The sequence below is a fragment of the Microcaecilia unicolor genome, chromosome 1, assembly GCF_901765095.1.
Source record: "Microcaecilia unicolor chromosome 1, aMicUni1.1, whole genome shotgun sequence".
NCBI lineage: Eukaryota > Metazoa > Chordata > Amphibia > Gymnophiona > Siphonopidae > Microcaecilia > Microcaecilia unicolor.
In genome coordinates, this window is record NC_044031.1 from 46,608,733 (window position 1) to 46,621,470 (window position 12,738).

A 12,738-nucleotide genomic window follows, 5' to 3' on the forward strand; every position below is an offset into this window, starting at 1 on the left:
CATATCGGGCCCCCTGCACTGACCTGACAGCGCCTCGAGGATCGGTGGACGGGGTGAGGCCAGGGGAGAGAGGAGGGCTGCAATACTCGCCCGTTTTTACGGGCTTAACGGCTAGTTCTATATAAAATATTTATGCCCAGGAATAAAATATCTAAAAACTGCAGGCACCAAAATCCTGAGTGATATACAACAGGTAAAAGTGAATAAAATTTTCACTCTTTCCAAAAGTACAAAGACTAGGGGACAATCAATGAAATTACATGGAAATACTTTAAAAAGAAATAGTAGGAAATATTTTTTTCACTCAAAGAATAGTTAAGCTCTGGAACTCATTACCGGAGGATGTGGTAAAGGGTATGATACATACCTGTAGCAGTTGTTCTCCGAGGACAGCAGGCTGATTGTTCTCACGACTGGGGTGACGTCCGCGGCAGCCCCCACCAACCAGAAATAAGCTTCGCGGGACGGTCAGCACGCAGGGCACGCCCACCGCGCATGCGCGGCCGTCTTCCCGCCCGTGCGCGACCGCTCCCGCCAGTTGAATGACTAGCAAAAAATATGAAACACACAACTCCAAAGGGGAGGAGGGAGGGAAGGTGAGAACAATCAGCCTGCTGTCCTCGGAGAACAACTGCTACAGGTATGTATCATACCCTTTCTCCGAGGACAAGCAGGCTGCTTGTTCTCACGACTGGGGTATCCCTAGCTCTCAGGCTCACTCAAAACAAGAACCCAGGTCAATTGAACCTCGCAACGGCGAGGGTATAACAGAAATTGACCTACGAAGAACAACTAACTGAAAGTGCAGCCTGACCAGAATAAATTCGGGTCCTGGAGGGTGGAGTTGGATTTACACCCCAAACAGATTCTGCAGCACCGACTGCCCGAACCGACTGTCGCGTCGGGTATCCTGCTGGAGGCAGTAATGAGATGTGAATGTGTGGACAGATGACCACGTCGCAGCCTTGCAGATCTCTTCAATAGTGGCTGACTTCAAGTGGGCCACTGACGCTGCCATGGCTCTGACACTATGAGCCGTGACATGACCCTCAAGAGTCAGCCCAGCCTGGGCGTAAGTGAAGGAAATGCAATCTGCTAGCCAATTAGAGATGGTGCGTTTCCCGACAGCGACCCCTAGCCTGTTAGGGTCGAAAGAAACAAACAATTGGGCGGACTGTCTGTTGGGCTGTGTCCGCTCCAAGTAGAAGGCCAATGCTCTCTTGCAGTCCAATGTGTGCAACTGACGTTCAGCAGGGCGGGTATGCGGCCTGGGGAAGAATGTTGGCAAGACAATTGACTGGTTAAGATGGAACTCCGACACCACCTTTGGCAGGAACTTTGGGTGGGTGCGGAGCACTACTCTGTTGTGATGAAATTTGGTATATGGAGCATGAGCTACTAGGGCTTGAAGCTCACTGACCCTACGAGCTGAAGTAACTGCCACCAAGAAAATGACCTTCCAGGTCAAGTACTTCAGATGGCAGGTATTCAGTGGCTCAAAAGGAGGTTTCATCAGCTGGGTGAGGACGACGTTGAGATCCCATGACACAGCAGGAGGCTTGATAGGGGGCTTTGACAAAAGCAAGCCTCTCATGAATCGAACGACTAAAGGCTCTCCAGAGATGGCTTTTCCTTCCACACGATAATGGTAAGCACTAATCGCACTAAGGTGATTCCTTACTGAGTTGGTCTTGAGGCCAGACTCTGATAAGTGCAGAAGGTATTCAAGCAGGTTCTGTGCAGGGCAAGAACGAGGTTCTAGGGCCATGCTCTCACACCACACGACAAACCTCCTCCACTTGAAAAAGTAACTCTTTTTAGTGGAATCCTTCCTAGAGGCAAGCAAGACCCGGGAGACACCCTCAGACAGACCCAACGCAGTGAAGTCTACGCCCTCAACATCCAGGCCGTGAGAGCCAGAGACTGAAGGTTGGGGTGCAGCAACGCTCCGTCGTTCTGCGAAATGAGAGTCGGAAAACACTCCAATCTCCACGGTTCTTCGGAGGACAACTCCAGAAGAAGAGGGAACCAGATCTGACGGGGCCAAAAGGGCGCGATCAGAATCATGGTGCCGCGGTCTTGCTTGAGCTTCAGTAAGGTCTTCCCCACCAAAGGTATGGGAGGATAAGCATACAGGAGGCCGGTCCCCCAATGGAGGAGAAAGGCATCCGACGCTAGCCTGCCGTGTGCCTGAAGTCTGGAACAGAACAGAGGCAGCTTGTGGTTGGTCTGAGAGGCGAAAAGGTCCACCGAGGGGGTGCCCCACGCTCGGAAGATCTTGCATACCACTCTGGCATGGAGCGACCACTCGTGCGGTTGCATGACTCTGCTCAGTCTGTCGGCCAGACTGTTGTTTACGCCTGCCAGGTACGTGGCTTGGAGGAGCATGCCGAACCGACACGCCCAACGCCACATCCCGACGGCCTCCTGGCACAGGGGGCGAGATCCGGTGCCCCCCTGCTTGTTGACGTAATACATTGCAACCTGATTGTCTGTCCGAATTTGGATAATTTGACAGGACAGCCGATCTCTGAAAGCCTTCAGTGCGTTCCAGATCGCTCGGAGCTCCAGGAGGTTGATCTGCAGATCCTTTTCCTGGAGGGACCACAGACCCTGAGTGTGGAGCCCATCGACATGGGCTCCCCACCCCAGGCGAGATGCATCCGTCGTCAGCACTTTCGTGGGCTGCGGAATTTGGAATGGGCGTCCCAGGGTCAAATTGGTCCGGATGGTCCACCAGAGCAGTGAAGTGCGGCAACTGGTGGAGAGGCGGATGACATCTTCTAGATTCCCGGTGGCCTGGAACCACTGGGAAGCTAGGGTCCATTGAGCAGATCTCATGTGAAGACGAGCCATGGGAGTCACATGAACTGTGGAGGCCATATGACCCAGAAGTCTCAACATCTGCCGAGCTGTGATCTGCTGAGACGCTCTGGTCTGCGAAGCCAGGGTCAAGAGATTGGTGGCCCTCGCTTCGGGAAGGTAGGCCTGAGCTGTCTGGGAATTCAGCAGCGCTCCTATGAATTCCAGAGACTGAGTTGGCTGGAGATGGGACTTTGGGTAATTTATCACAAACCCCAGCAGCTCCAGAAGTTGGATAGTGCACTGCATGGACCGGAGGGCTCCTGCCTCCGAGGTGTTCTTGACCAGCCAATCGTCGAGATATGGGAACACGTGCACTCCCAGCTTGCGTAGATAGGCCGCTACCACCACGAGGCACTTGGTAAACACTCGTGGGGCAGAGGCGAGCCCAAAGGGCAGCACACAATACTGAAAGTGCCGTGCGCCCAGTCGGAATCTGAGATACTGCCTGTGAGCTGGCAGTATCGGGATGTGAGTGTATGCGTCCTTTAAATCCAGGGAACATAGCCAATCGTTTTTCTGAATCATTGGCAGAAGGGTGCCCAAGGAAAGCATCCTGAACTTTTCTTTGACCAGGAATTTGTTCAGGCCTCTCAGGTCTAGGATGGGACGCATCCCCCCTGTTTTCTTTTCCACAAGGAAGTACCTGGAATAGAATCCCTGCCCTTCCTGCCCGGGTGGTACGGGCTCGACCGCATTGGCGCTGAGAAGGGCGGAGAGTTCCTCTGCAAGTACCTGCTTGTGATGGGAGCTGAAAGACTGAGCTCCCGGAGGACAATTTGGAGGCAGGGAGGCCAAATTCAGGGCGTATCCGCACCGCACTATTTGGAGAACCCACTGGTCGGAGGTTATGAGAGGCCACCTTTGGTGAAAAAATTTTAACCTCCCTCCGACCGGCAGATCGTCCGGTACGGACACTTGTAGGGCGGCTATGTTCCCGTGGATCCAGTCAAAAGCCCGTCCCCGGCTTTTGCTGTGGAGGCGCAGGGGGCTGCTTAGGCGCACGCTGTTGACGAGAACGAGCGCGCTGGGGCTGTCCCTGTGCCTGAAGAGGCCTTCGGGCCGGCTGGTTGTACCTACGCTTTGCAAAAGAATAGGGTGCAGCCTGCCGTGCCCGGGAAAAACGCCCACCCGTGGGGGCGGGTGCTGAAGGCGCCCGGTGGGAGAGCTTGTCGAGAGCGGTTTCCCGCTGATGCAGTTGGTCCACCATCTGCTCGACCTTCTCACCGAAAATGTTATCCCCCCGGCAAGGGACGTCAGCCAGTCTCTGCTGGGTGCGGTTGTCCAGGTCAGAGGCACGCAGCCATGAGAGCCTGCGCATCACTATACCTTGGGCCGCAGCACGAGATGCCACGTCACAGGTGTCAAAAATCCCCCTGGACAGGAACTTTCTGCACGCCTTCAGCTGCCTGACCACCTCCTGATAAGGCCTGGACTGCTCCGGCGGGAGCTTATCGACCAGGTCCGCCAGCTGTTGCACATTGGTCCGCATGTGGATGCTCATATAGAGCAGGTAAGATTGGATGCGGGTCACGAGCATGGAGGATTGGTAGGCCTTCCTCCCAAATGAGTCCAGAGTGCGAGACTCCCGCCCCGGGGGCGCCGAGGCGGTATCCCTCGAACTCCGTGCCCTCTTGAGAGCAGAATCCACGACCGCTGAGTCATGGGGCAACTGGGGCCGCATGAGCTCTGGGTCAGAGTGGATCCTGTACTGGGACTCTGCTTTCTTGGGAATGGTGGGATTAGTTAGTGGTCGCACCCAGTTCCGAAGCAGCGTCTCCTTCAGGACATTGTGCAGCGGTACCGTGGAGGACTCTCTAGGTGGTGATGGATAGTCGAGGACCTCGAGCATCTCGGCCCTCGGCTCTTCCACAGAGACCACGGGAAAGGGAATGCTTATAGACATATCCCGCACAAAGGAGGCAAAGGAGAGACTCTCAGGAGGTGAGAGCTTCCTCTCCGGTGACGGCGTGGGGTCCGAGGGAAGGCCTGTAGACTCCTCGGAGGAGAAATATCTCGGGTCCTCCTCTTCCCCCCACGAGTCCTCGTCCTCGGTATCGGACATTAGCTCATGTAGCTGAGTCCGGTACGGGCCCGGCTCGACGTCGAGGCACCGAGGTCTCGGTGTCGTCGAGCGGTGGACTCCCGCGCCGGCGGGGACGGATCTCCCTCCATCGACGTCGACGGGGACTCCACCTGCGTGGCTGTCGAGACCGGCACCGCAAGCGGCGGCGGTGTCGACTGCCCCGGCGCCGGGCTAGAGCTCGCCGGCGCCACAGTCATCGGCGCCGAGGGCGCAAGCACCCCCGGCGCCGGCACAGCCTGGCGCATCAGCCCTTCCAGGATCCCCGGAAGGATGGCTCTGAGGCACTCGTCCAGGCCCGCTGCCGGGAAAGGCGGTGGGGCCGGTAAGGGTGTCGGTGCCGGAAGCTGCTGGGGGCCAGGAGACGGCACCGAGGTGCCGGAACCCCGACGCGTCGGTACCTCCACCACCGACGGAGATCTCTCCTCTCTGCGATGACGCTTCGGCGTCGACTCCTCTTCAGGGTGCACCGAGGGCTCCCGGTGACGGCGCTTCTTGTCTTTTTTCCGGTGCACGTCACCGGTGCCGGAGGGCATGGAGGAGGAGGAGGTCGATCCCCCTCGGTCTCGGGGTACCGGGTCCGACAGGGTTCGGTCCCGTGGCTCACGAGTTGAGGGAGTGACCGGGGCCGACTGCCCACGCGGTCTCTCTACCCCACTCTCGCCGGCGGACCGGCGGGCCGACGGGACCTGTTCTCCTGGGGTCGCTGCCATCGGTGCCGATGTCTCGGGCATCGATACCGGTACCGAAGAACCGGTCTTCGATACCGATGCCGTCGAGGTCGACGTCGAGGGGCCGGCGCAAGTTCCAAAAAGACGGTCCCGCAGAACTTGCCTCGCAACCTGAGTCCGTTTCCGGAGACCGAGACACAAAACGCACGACTTGAGATTGTGCTCCGGCCCGAGGCACTGGAGGCACCAAGCGTGGGTGTCGGTCTGCGAGATCGGCCGGCCGCAGCGACCACACTTTTTAAATCCACTCGGGACCTTCGAGGACATCGACGGAAAAATCGCGTCGGCGAAGTCAAAGTCGGCAATGGTGGCTAAAATCACACCACGAAAATTGTAACCGACCGAGCGGCCACTAGGCCGCAACGAGGCGTCCCCGCTAGAAAGCGAGGGAAAAGAAGGAGCGCGTGCTCCACACGCGCAAAATTCTTTTTTTTTTTTTTTTTTTTTTTTTTTTAATAAAAGAGAAAGAAGAAGAAGAAGAGGCCGAACAGGCCAAAAGCGACGATCCGCGTAAACGCGGTCGAAAAAATCCGGCGGCTGAAACGAGAGAGAGGGGAAAACACAACTCTCTCAGTCGCGGAAAAAAAGTAACTGGCGGGAGCGGTCGCGCACGGGCGGGAAGACGGCCGCGCATGCGCGGTGGGCGTGCCCTGCGTGCTGACCGTCCCGCGAAGCTTATTTCCGGTTGGTGGGGGCTGCCGCGGACGTCACCCCAGTCGTGAGAACAAGCAGCCTGCTTGTCCTCGGAGAACAGCAGTTATCATATCAAAGTTAAAAAAAAAAAAAAAAAAAAAGGTTTGGACACGTTCCTGGAGGAAAAGTCCAAGGACATGGGGAAGCTACTGTTTGCCCTGGGATTGGTAGCATGGAATGTTGCTACTATTTCGGATTCTGATAGGTACTTGTAACCTGGATTGGCCACTGTTGGAAACAGAGCTAGACAGACCACTGGTCTGACCTAATATGGCTGTTCTTATGCTCTTAACCAGTGCCTAGGTGCAGAGGGACACTACCAAAATATTTGGATTTAGCTCATGCCTTTTTTTAGTAGTAGCTGAAGGCGAGTTATATTCAGCTACAGAATGTATTTTCTCTGTCCCTAGTGGGCTCACTATCTAAGTTTTTTTGTATCTGAGGCAGTGGAAGGTTAAGTGACTTGCCCAAGGTCACAAGGGGCAGCAGCAGTGACATTTGAACTGAGCACCGCTGGAATAACCAAGCAGAGTCCTGAACATTAGCAAGTTCATGAACTGCAGTGTCTATAAAATCTACCACTAAGGTCTCTGAAATCTTAGGCCCTTTTCTCTCCAAATACAGTACTGGCACAGGTCTGTACTGGTCAGAGGGAAATTCGTGGCCCACACCGTACACCATTAGACTTGAGAGCCAGCAGAGCATAGAGACTTGAGAGCCAGCAGAACATAGAGGTAAAAAGGACATTGAGCTGCGGATAAAGATAGTTTAGTGAAAGCAGAGCTGGGGAGGATGACAGTGTACAGACATCCCAGTCATAAAAAATTCCCTATTATATGTCCATTAGATGATTAATCACCGTAAGCAACACAGTTTGTAGGATGAGCTAATTAGATGAGATCATAGGCACTTCTTGGCCAGTCACTGATCAATATAGTGATGTCACTAGTTGGAAACGTAAACCGAGGAGGTACTTTGTGAAAGTATGATTTTCTCCTGTATAAAGGATCACACCCATGTGCCTTTCCTACAATAAACCCCAGTAGCACACAAACGCTCTTACAGAAAAACACACCTGATCAAAACTTTGTCTCACTGCTATAGATATCTTGCCTTTCCTTCTGTAATTAACAGAAGGGTTCCTATAGTATTAATAAAGATAACCATCTCCTCCTGACTTCATGGGTCACAGATTCCAAGATTCACAACGGGATAAGCATAAATGACCTTTATATGCAAAGACCTGAGAGAGAAGTCAGAAACTGAGAGGTCCATGGCACTGCACCAAGAATGAAACCAACTGATTAGACGTGCCTTGTGGTCTTTTACCTGTCATCAGATTCAACACCTGAGCATGTGGGATTCTTACTGAAAGCCCGCATGTATGATGCAAACAGGTAAGTCAGCACACAAACAGGGTCCTCAGAAAAAGAGGGAAGGCCAGTGCATGTGCCAGCTACACACAAAGGTCCACCCATAGCATAACCAATGCTATACTCCAGTTATGAGTCCCATATTTCACTTACATGTCACTACCACTCCCCTCCCCCAGCATCAAGCAGCCGCTCACCTGGGCAAAGGCCTCAAACAACGGCAGGTTGAGCCACTTGAGGTAGGCGAAGGACTTGATGCACTGTGAGACATTACTGGGACTCAGCTCTGGCAATTTCGAAAGCAGGTCAGAGGCCATCTTCTGAAAGACCTGTGTCTGGTGGAAATTCAGCTTACCTTAAAAAAAAAAAAAAGAACAGCAGAAATCAGGCAGTACTTTCTGAGGAAAACATGCAGGGAACTAGCCAGAAAAGTTCCAAACACGCTTTACAATAGAACCCCTTCTCTCATCAGTAGAACCTGCAACCTCTGAGTGCAATATTTCAACAGGGATCTAGAACTTGCATCAGCCCAAAAAGACACTTGTTTTTGTTTGGTGTTTGTTTTTACATTTTCCAAGTTACGTTCTTGGAACGCCCCTGATCCCCTGGGAGGTGGCACAATCAGACCAGAGTCAGAAAGCATCCGCTACAGAATGGCTTTGGACTGCCTCATGCATTGTGCGGGAGGCAATGTCTAGTTACTATAAACCAATGAACTCAAGGATGCAGGTGGTAATCTGTGACTCTTCTAAACTGCAAGAACCAACCAGGCTGGCAAGAATTTACAGAAAGTCATGAATACTGGCCCAGTCACAAAGTCTTTAATAATGCAGACACCCAAGCAGGTACCTTGGGACATATCAGCTCAGTATCACATGAAAACCACTGCAAAACCGTTTCACAGGGGTCCCCTCGGTCACTCTCTGGCCACACACACATCTGCTCCTCTCCTTGCTATGACAGACAACTGCTAGTGTGATAAGTCCAAAAGAGAGAAAAGATGGCCTGAATTATGTAAGCTCTACGCAAATGTCTGAATGCTTTTCACTTTTTCTTCTACTAAGCTTTCATAGTTTGCTCTTTTTGGCTTACTACTTTGGCAAGGTACAGAAAGATCAAACAAAACTCAAGTACGATAATGTGAAAGTAATCAATACAAATTCAAATCCATGAACCCCAATACAGAAATCAAACTGTGCATGAAAATTCTACTCCCGTTCAGCCCCCATACACAAGTGGCCCACACAGCCTCTCCAGTGCTGTGACTTGCTTACCATAGGCAAAAGCCAAGTCGACCAGCACGCTGTTGCTCAGGCCGAAGTGCCTCTGCACAAGGTGGTAGGACAGTGCACGGAGCAGAGGTATGGAGCGACGATTCTGGGCTGCCAGTGCCAGCGCCACTCTGCGTATATCTTCAGGGGAGAAATGCTCTGCAAACTCCAATGCCTGCACAAAATAAGAATAATGGCTGAAGCACCCTGCACTTCCCTGGCACAGACATCACATTAAATACCCAGCCGACTCCTCGTCGCTAACCACTAGTTTCCTCTTACCTACCCTATCTCTTAGTTGAAAACAATTTTTATTGAACAGTAAAAGAATATTTGCAAACCAACACACACAATTATCAATTCAACCCCAAACCTTGTTCCTCCCCACCCCTTAACGTAAATTGTTTTACTAGTAATAAAGCAATAAAACAGTCACTAAACAGTAATCCCTGCAGTCTCATACATCTTTAAAGCACCCCCCCCCCCCAAATCCCAACTTAACCCCTCTCCATTCCACCCCTTCCATATCTTTCCCAAATACAGTTGGTGGAACAAGGCGATTTAGTTTTTAAAAGGGATGCTCTGACCAGTCAGTAGATCACGTACAATAAAAGCCTCCTCAACCCTCTCCCATCTCAGGCCCATCCCCTCATATCCCTATCAAACTGCAACCAAATCTACTTTCCTCTCCCCACCACCAAGCCATAAAACGCAAATCTAGACCAGCCTCCCCAAGTGAGGAAGGAGACCTCGATTGAAGTCTTACCCCCACCTCCACTTCATATGCCCCCGGGAGAGGCCTAGGCTCTTATAGCCTCTCACCAAAATCGTACGAGACTTAATACAGATCCCTAACCCAGTCCCCCCCCCCCCCCCCCACCTCCCGCATCACTACGCTCAATGTGGTATGGACTAAGGCACACAAAAACTAAAACATTGCTATCTCTGATCCTGCCACAGGAAGGCTGAGGCAGAGCTGCAGGCCACACACACAGGGAGTCTGAGCCCACCTGGAGGCTGACATCATTCGCTATATTTTTTAGAATTTGGCTTTGGATGCCATGTGCTCTGGATTAAACCCAATATCCATGTCATAAGAGGTAACTACCGTTCTGGTCCTCATGCACGTCCAGTACACTGTTAAGCCTTCTCTACAATATTAGTACTAGTTATGTGACACACAAACAAAAAATGTTTACTGTCATGGAAGATTATGATTCCATGTCAGAGGAAGACTCATTCTATTGCTTTTCCTGGAACACAAAACCAGGCAGTTTATTGCGGAATCCAAGTTGAATTATCCGAAAGAGACACTAGTCCTGAGCTTTCTAAGTGACAGATGTGAAAAGGGACCTGGGTGGTTCTGAACCTCGCCCAACATCATTAGATTCTAAGGTTGCCCCAGTAAAAGCATCACACTATGTACAAAACCAGCAGTCTCCAAGAGAGACAAAACATGTTGTACATCTTTAACATCAAACTCAGAACCTGCTCTATTTCAAACCAAAAAGACTCTCCTTAATGAGTGTAACTTAGACTGAACACCGAGATCCAGCTGAAAAGAAAGGAAATACATAAATAACCAGGCTTCCCACACCTGTCGGGGCTTCAGGATACCCACAAAAAATATGCAGAAAGAAAATCTGCAAACACTTGAGATCCAGTATAAGCAAATTTTTCTCACCTGTATTTTAAAACCTCAGCTGGCTGTGGATCACCAAGATTAAGAAGCCCTGTGTTGTACTAATCTGGCAATAATGGCCGTCTGTCTGTAGCACTTTTCTTATCCCCACGAGCCACTGCGCACACAGACACGGGGCCCATGAGCTACAGAGTTTCCTGTGGCAGCCACTCGGACCAGTAGCTGCCATGAAAGAGGCACCACTGAATTTGACAAGGCTGCAGGGACTGTGCTCCCCGCTGCAAATAACAACGGAAAAACTGCTGAACTGGGGAGGTTCCCCCCCGTCTATTTTGCATGAATACAGATAAAGATGCAATAGGGCAACATGTTGATCGGTTCTGACTTTTGAGGGACATGGCATTTTCAAAGTTCAGAATCCTTTCCACTTCCCCACCCAGTCCATTCTCCTTTCATTGCAGTAGACTATGTACATCCTTACCCAGATGGAGGTGGAAAAGTGAAGGGGTAAACCAAAAGCTTTAGCTTCATGGAGGCTTTCTGGAGATATCACATTATTTGGTACACGAGAATGGAATTAGGGCAGATCTATTATCATGGACTAGACTCCACTACCTAAAGAAGAATAAACCACTCTGCAAGGGCAGAAAAGGGGTGCAGGTTTAATGTCAATGATACTGTATACTATCTTAAGTATATGCCCCCAGACTCTATATATGCCGCCCGATATTCAACACTATTTAACCAGCCAGGAACAGCTCCTGGTCAGTTAAATAATCTTAAGCCGGCTAAGCGCTAATATTCAGCTGAGATAGCCAGCTATTTCAGTTGAATATTAGTGCTTAGCGGTTAGCCCTGTCACCAGCTATGTCGTGCGACATTGCCGGTTAGCGCCAATATTCATCAGCTGACCAGCTAAGCTTAGCAGCCAGATAGACCCGTGTAAATGGAAAAATTAAGACATACCTGATAATTTTCTTTCCTTTAGTCGCAGCAGATGAATCCAGGAACTGGTGGGTTGTATCCATCTACCAGCAGGTGGAGACAGAGAACACTAAAAAAACAGGCAGTGACCCTCTGTGTACTGGTCCTTCTCCCTTTAGTATAGCACAAATCCCAAAGCAGAGAAAAGAACATGAACATCACGTAACTCACAATAAAAGAAAACACACTCAACTGGAGTGAACAATATTCAAACTGAGAAAACTAACGGCATTGCGTAACACAGATTCTGCTGAAAATGAACACAGACTGCAACAGGGAGGGATCCTGGATTCATCTGCTGCGACTAAAGGAAAGAAAATGATCAGGTATGTCTTATTTTTTCCTTCCTTAGCTTCAGCAGCAGATGAATCCAGGAACTGGTGGGATGTACCCAAGCACTCCCTAAACTGGGCGGGAAGTTGCAGCTCCCCGAGAGAGAACCGTCGCCCCAAAGCACGCATCCTCCCTTGCCGCCACATCCAAATGATGCTTAGCAAAAGAAAGATGTGATGCCCAAGTCGCTGCCCAACAGATCTAGAGAACAGAAAACAAACTTGTCTCCGCCCAAGAAGAAGCCTGAGCCCGGGTGGAATGTGCTTTCAGAGCCTCCGGAGGAGACTTCCCCGACAGAAGATAAGCTGAAACAATCATCTCCTTAAGCCACCGCGGCCTTAGACGCAGCAAACCCCCATCGCGGCCCAGCAAAAAGGACGAACAAGTGATCAGAACATCGAAACTCATTCGACATCTGCAAGTACTGCCAAAGAATGTGCCAAACATCCAAAAAGCGCAGTCGCTGAAAAGAATCCGGACAATCCTCTTTCCGGAAAGAGGGTAGAAAAGCAGCTGATTCAAATGAAACGCCGACACCCCCTTAGGAAGAAACGAAGGAACCGTAACCCCAGATTACGAAAATTACAAAAAAGGAGCCTGACACGACAGGGCCTGAATCTCCTACACCCTCCGGGCCACCAAAACCACCGCTTTAAATCTTTTTCTGACGCCTGCCGAAGAGGTTCAAAGGGCGCCAACTGCAACACATGCAAAACCAGCTTCAAACTCCATGTAGGACACGGACAACACAATGGCGGCCAAAGCT

At 51.2% G+C, this 12,738-nt stretch overlaps 1 protein-coding gene and 1 non-coding gene across 2 annotated transcripts in view; both read right to left on the reverse strand.

Annotated features, from left to right (window-relative positions):
* Positions 1-12,738, reverse strand: part of TBRG4 (transforming growth factor beta regulator 4) — a 75,460-nt gene that overhangs the window by 39,594 nt on the left and 23,128 nt on the right. The window contains exons 4-5 of the mRNA XM_030196850.1: positions 9,017-9,188; positions 7,940-8,097 (exon numbers count right to left, since the gene is read on the reverse strand). Coding sequence (XP_030052710.1) covers positions 7,940-8,097; positions 9,017-9,188 — 330 coding nt within the window. The remainder of the gene's footprint in view (positions 1-7,939; positions 8,098-9,016; positions 9,189-12,738) is intronic.
* LOC115460859 lies at positions 10,777-10,917 on the reverse strand. Its single transcript, XR_003940631.1, has one exon. It is a non-coding gene; the product is annotated as a small nucleolar RNA SNORA5 (small nucleolar RNA).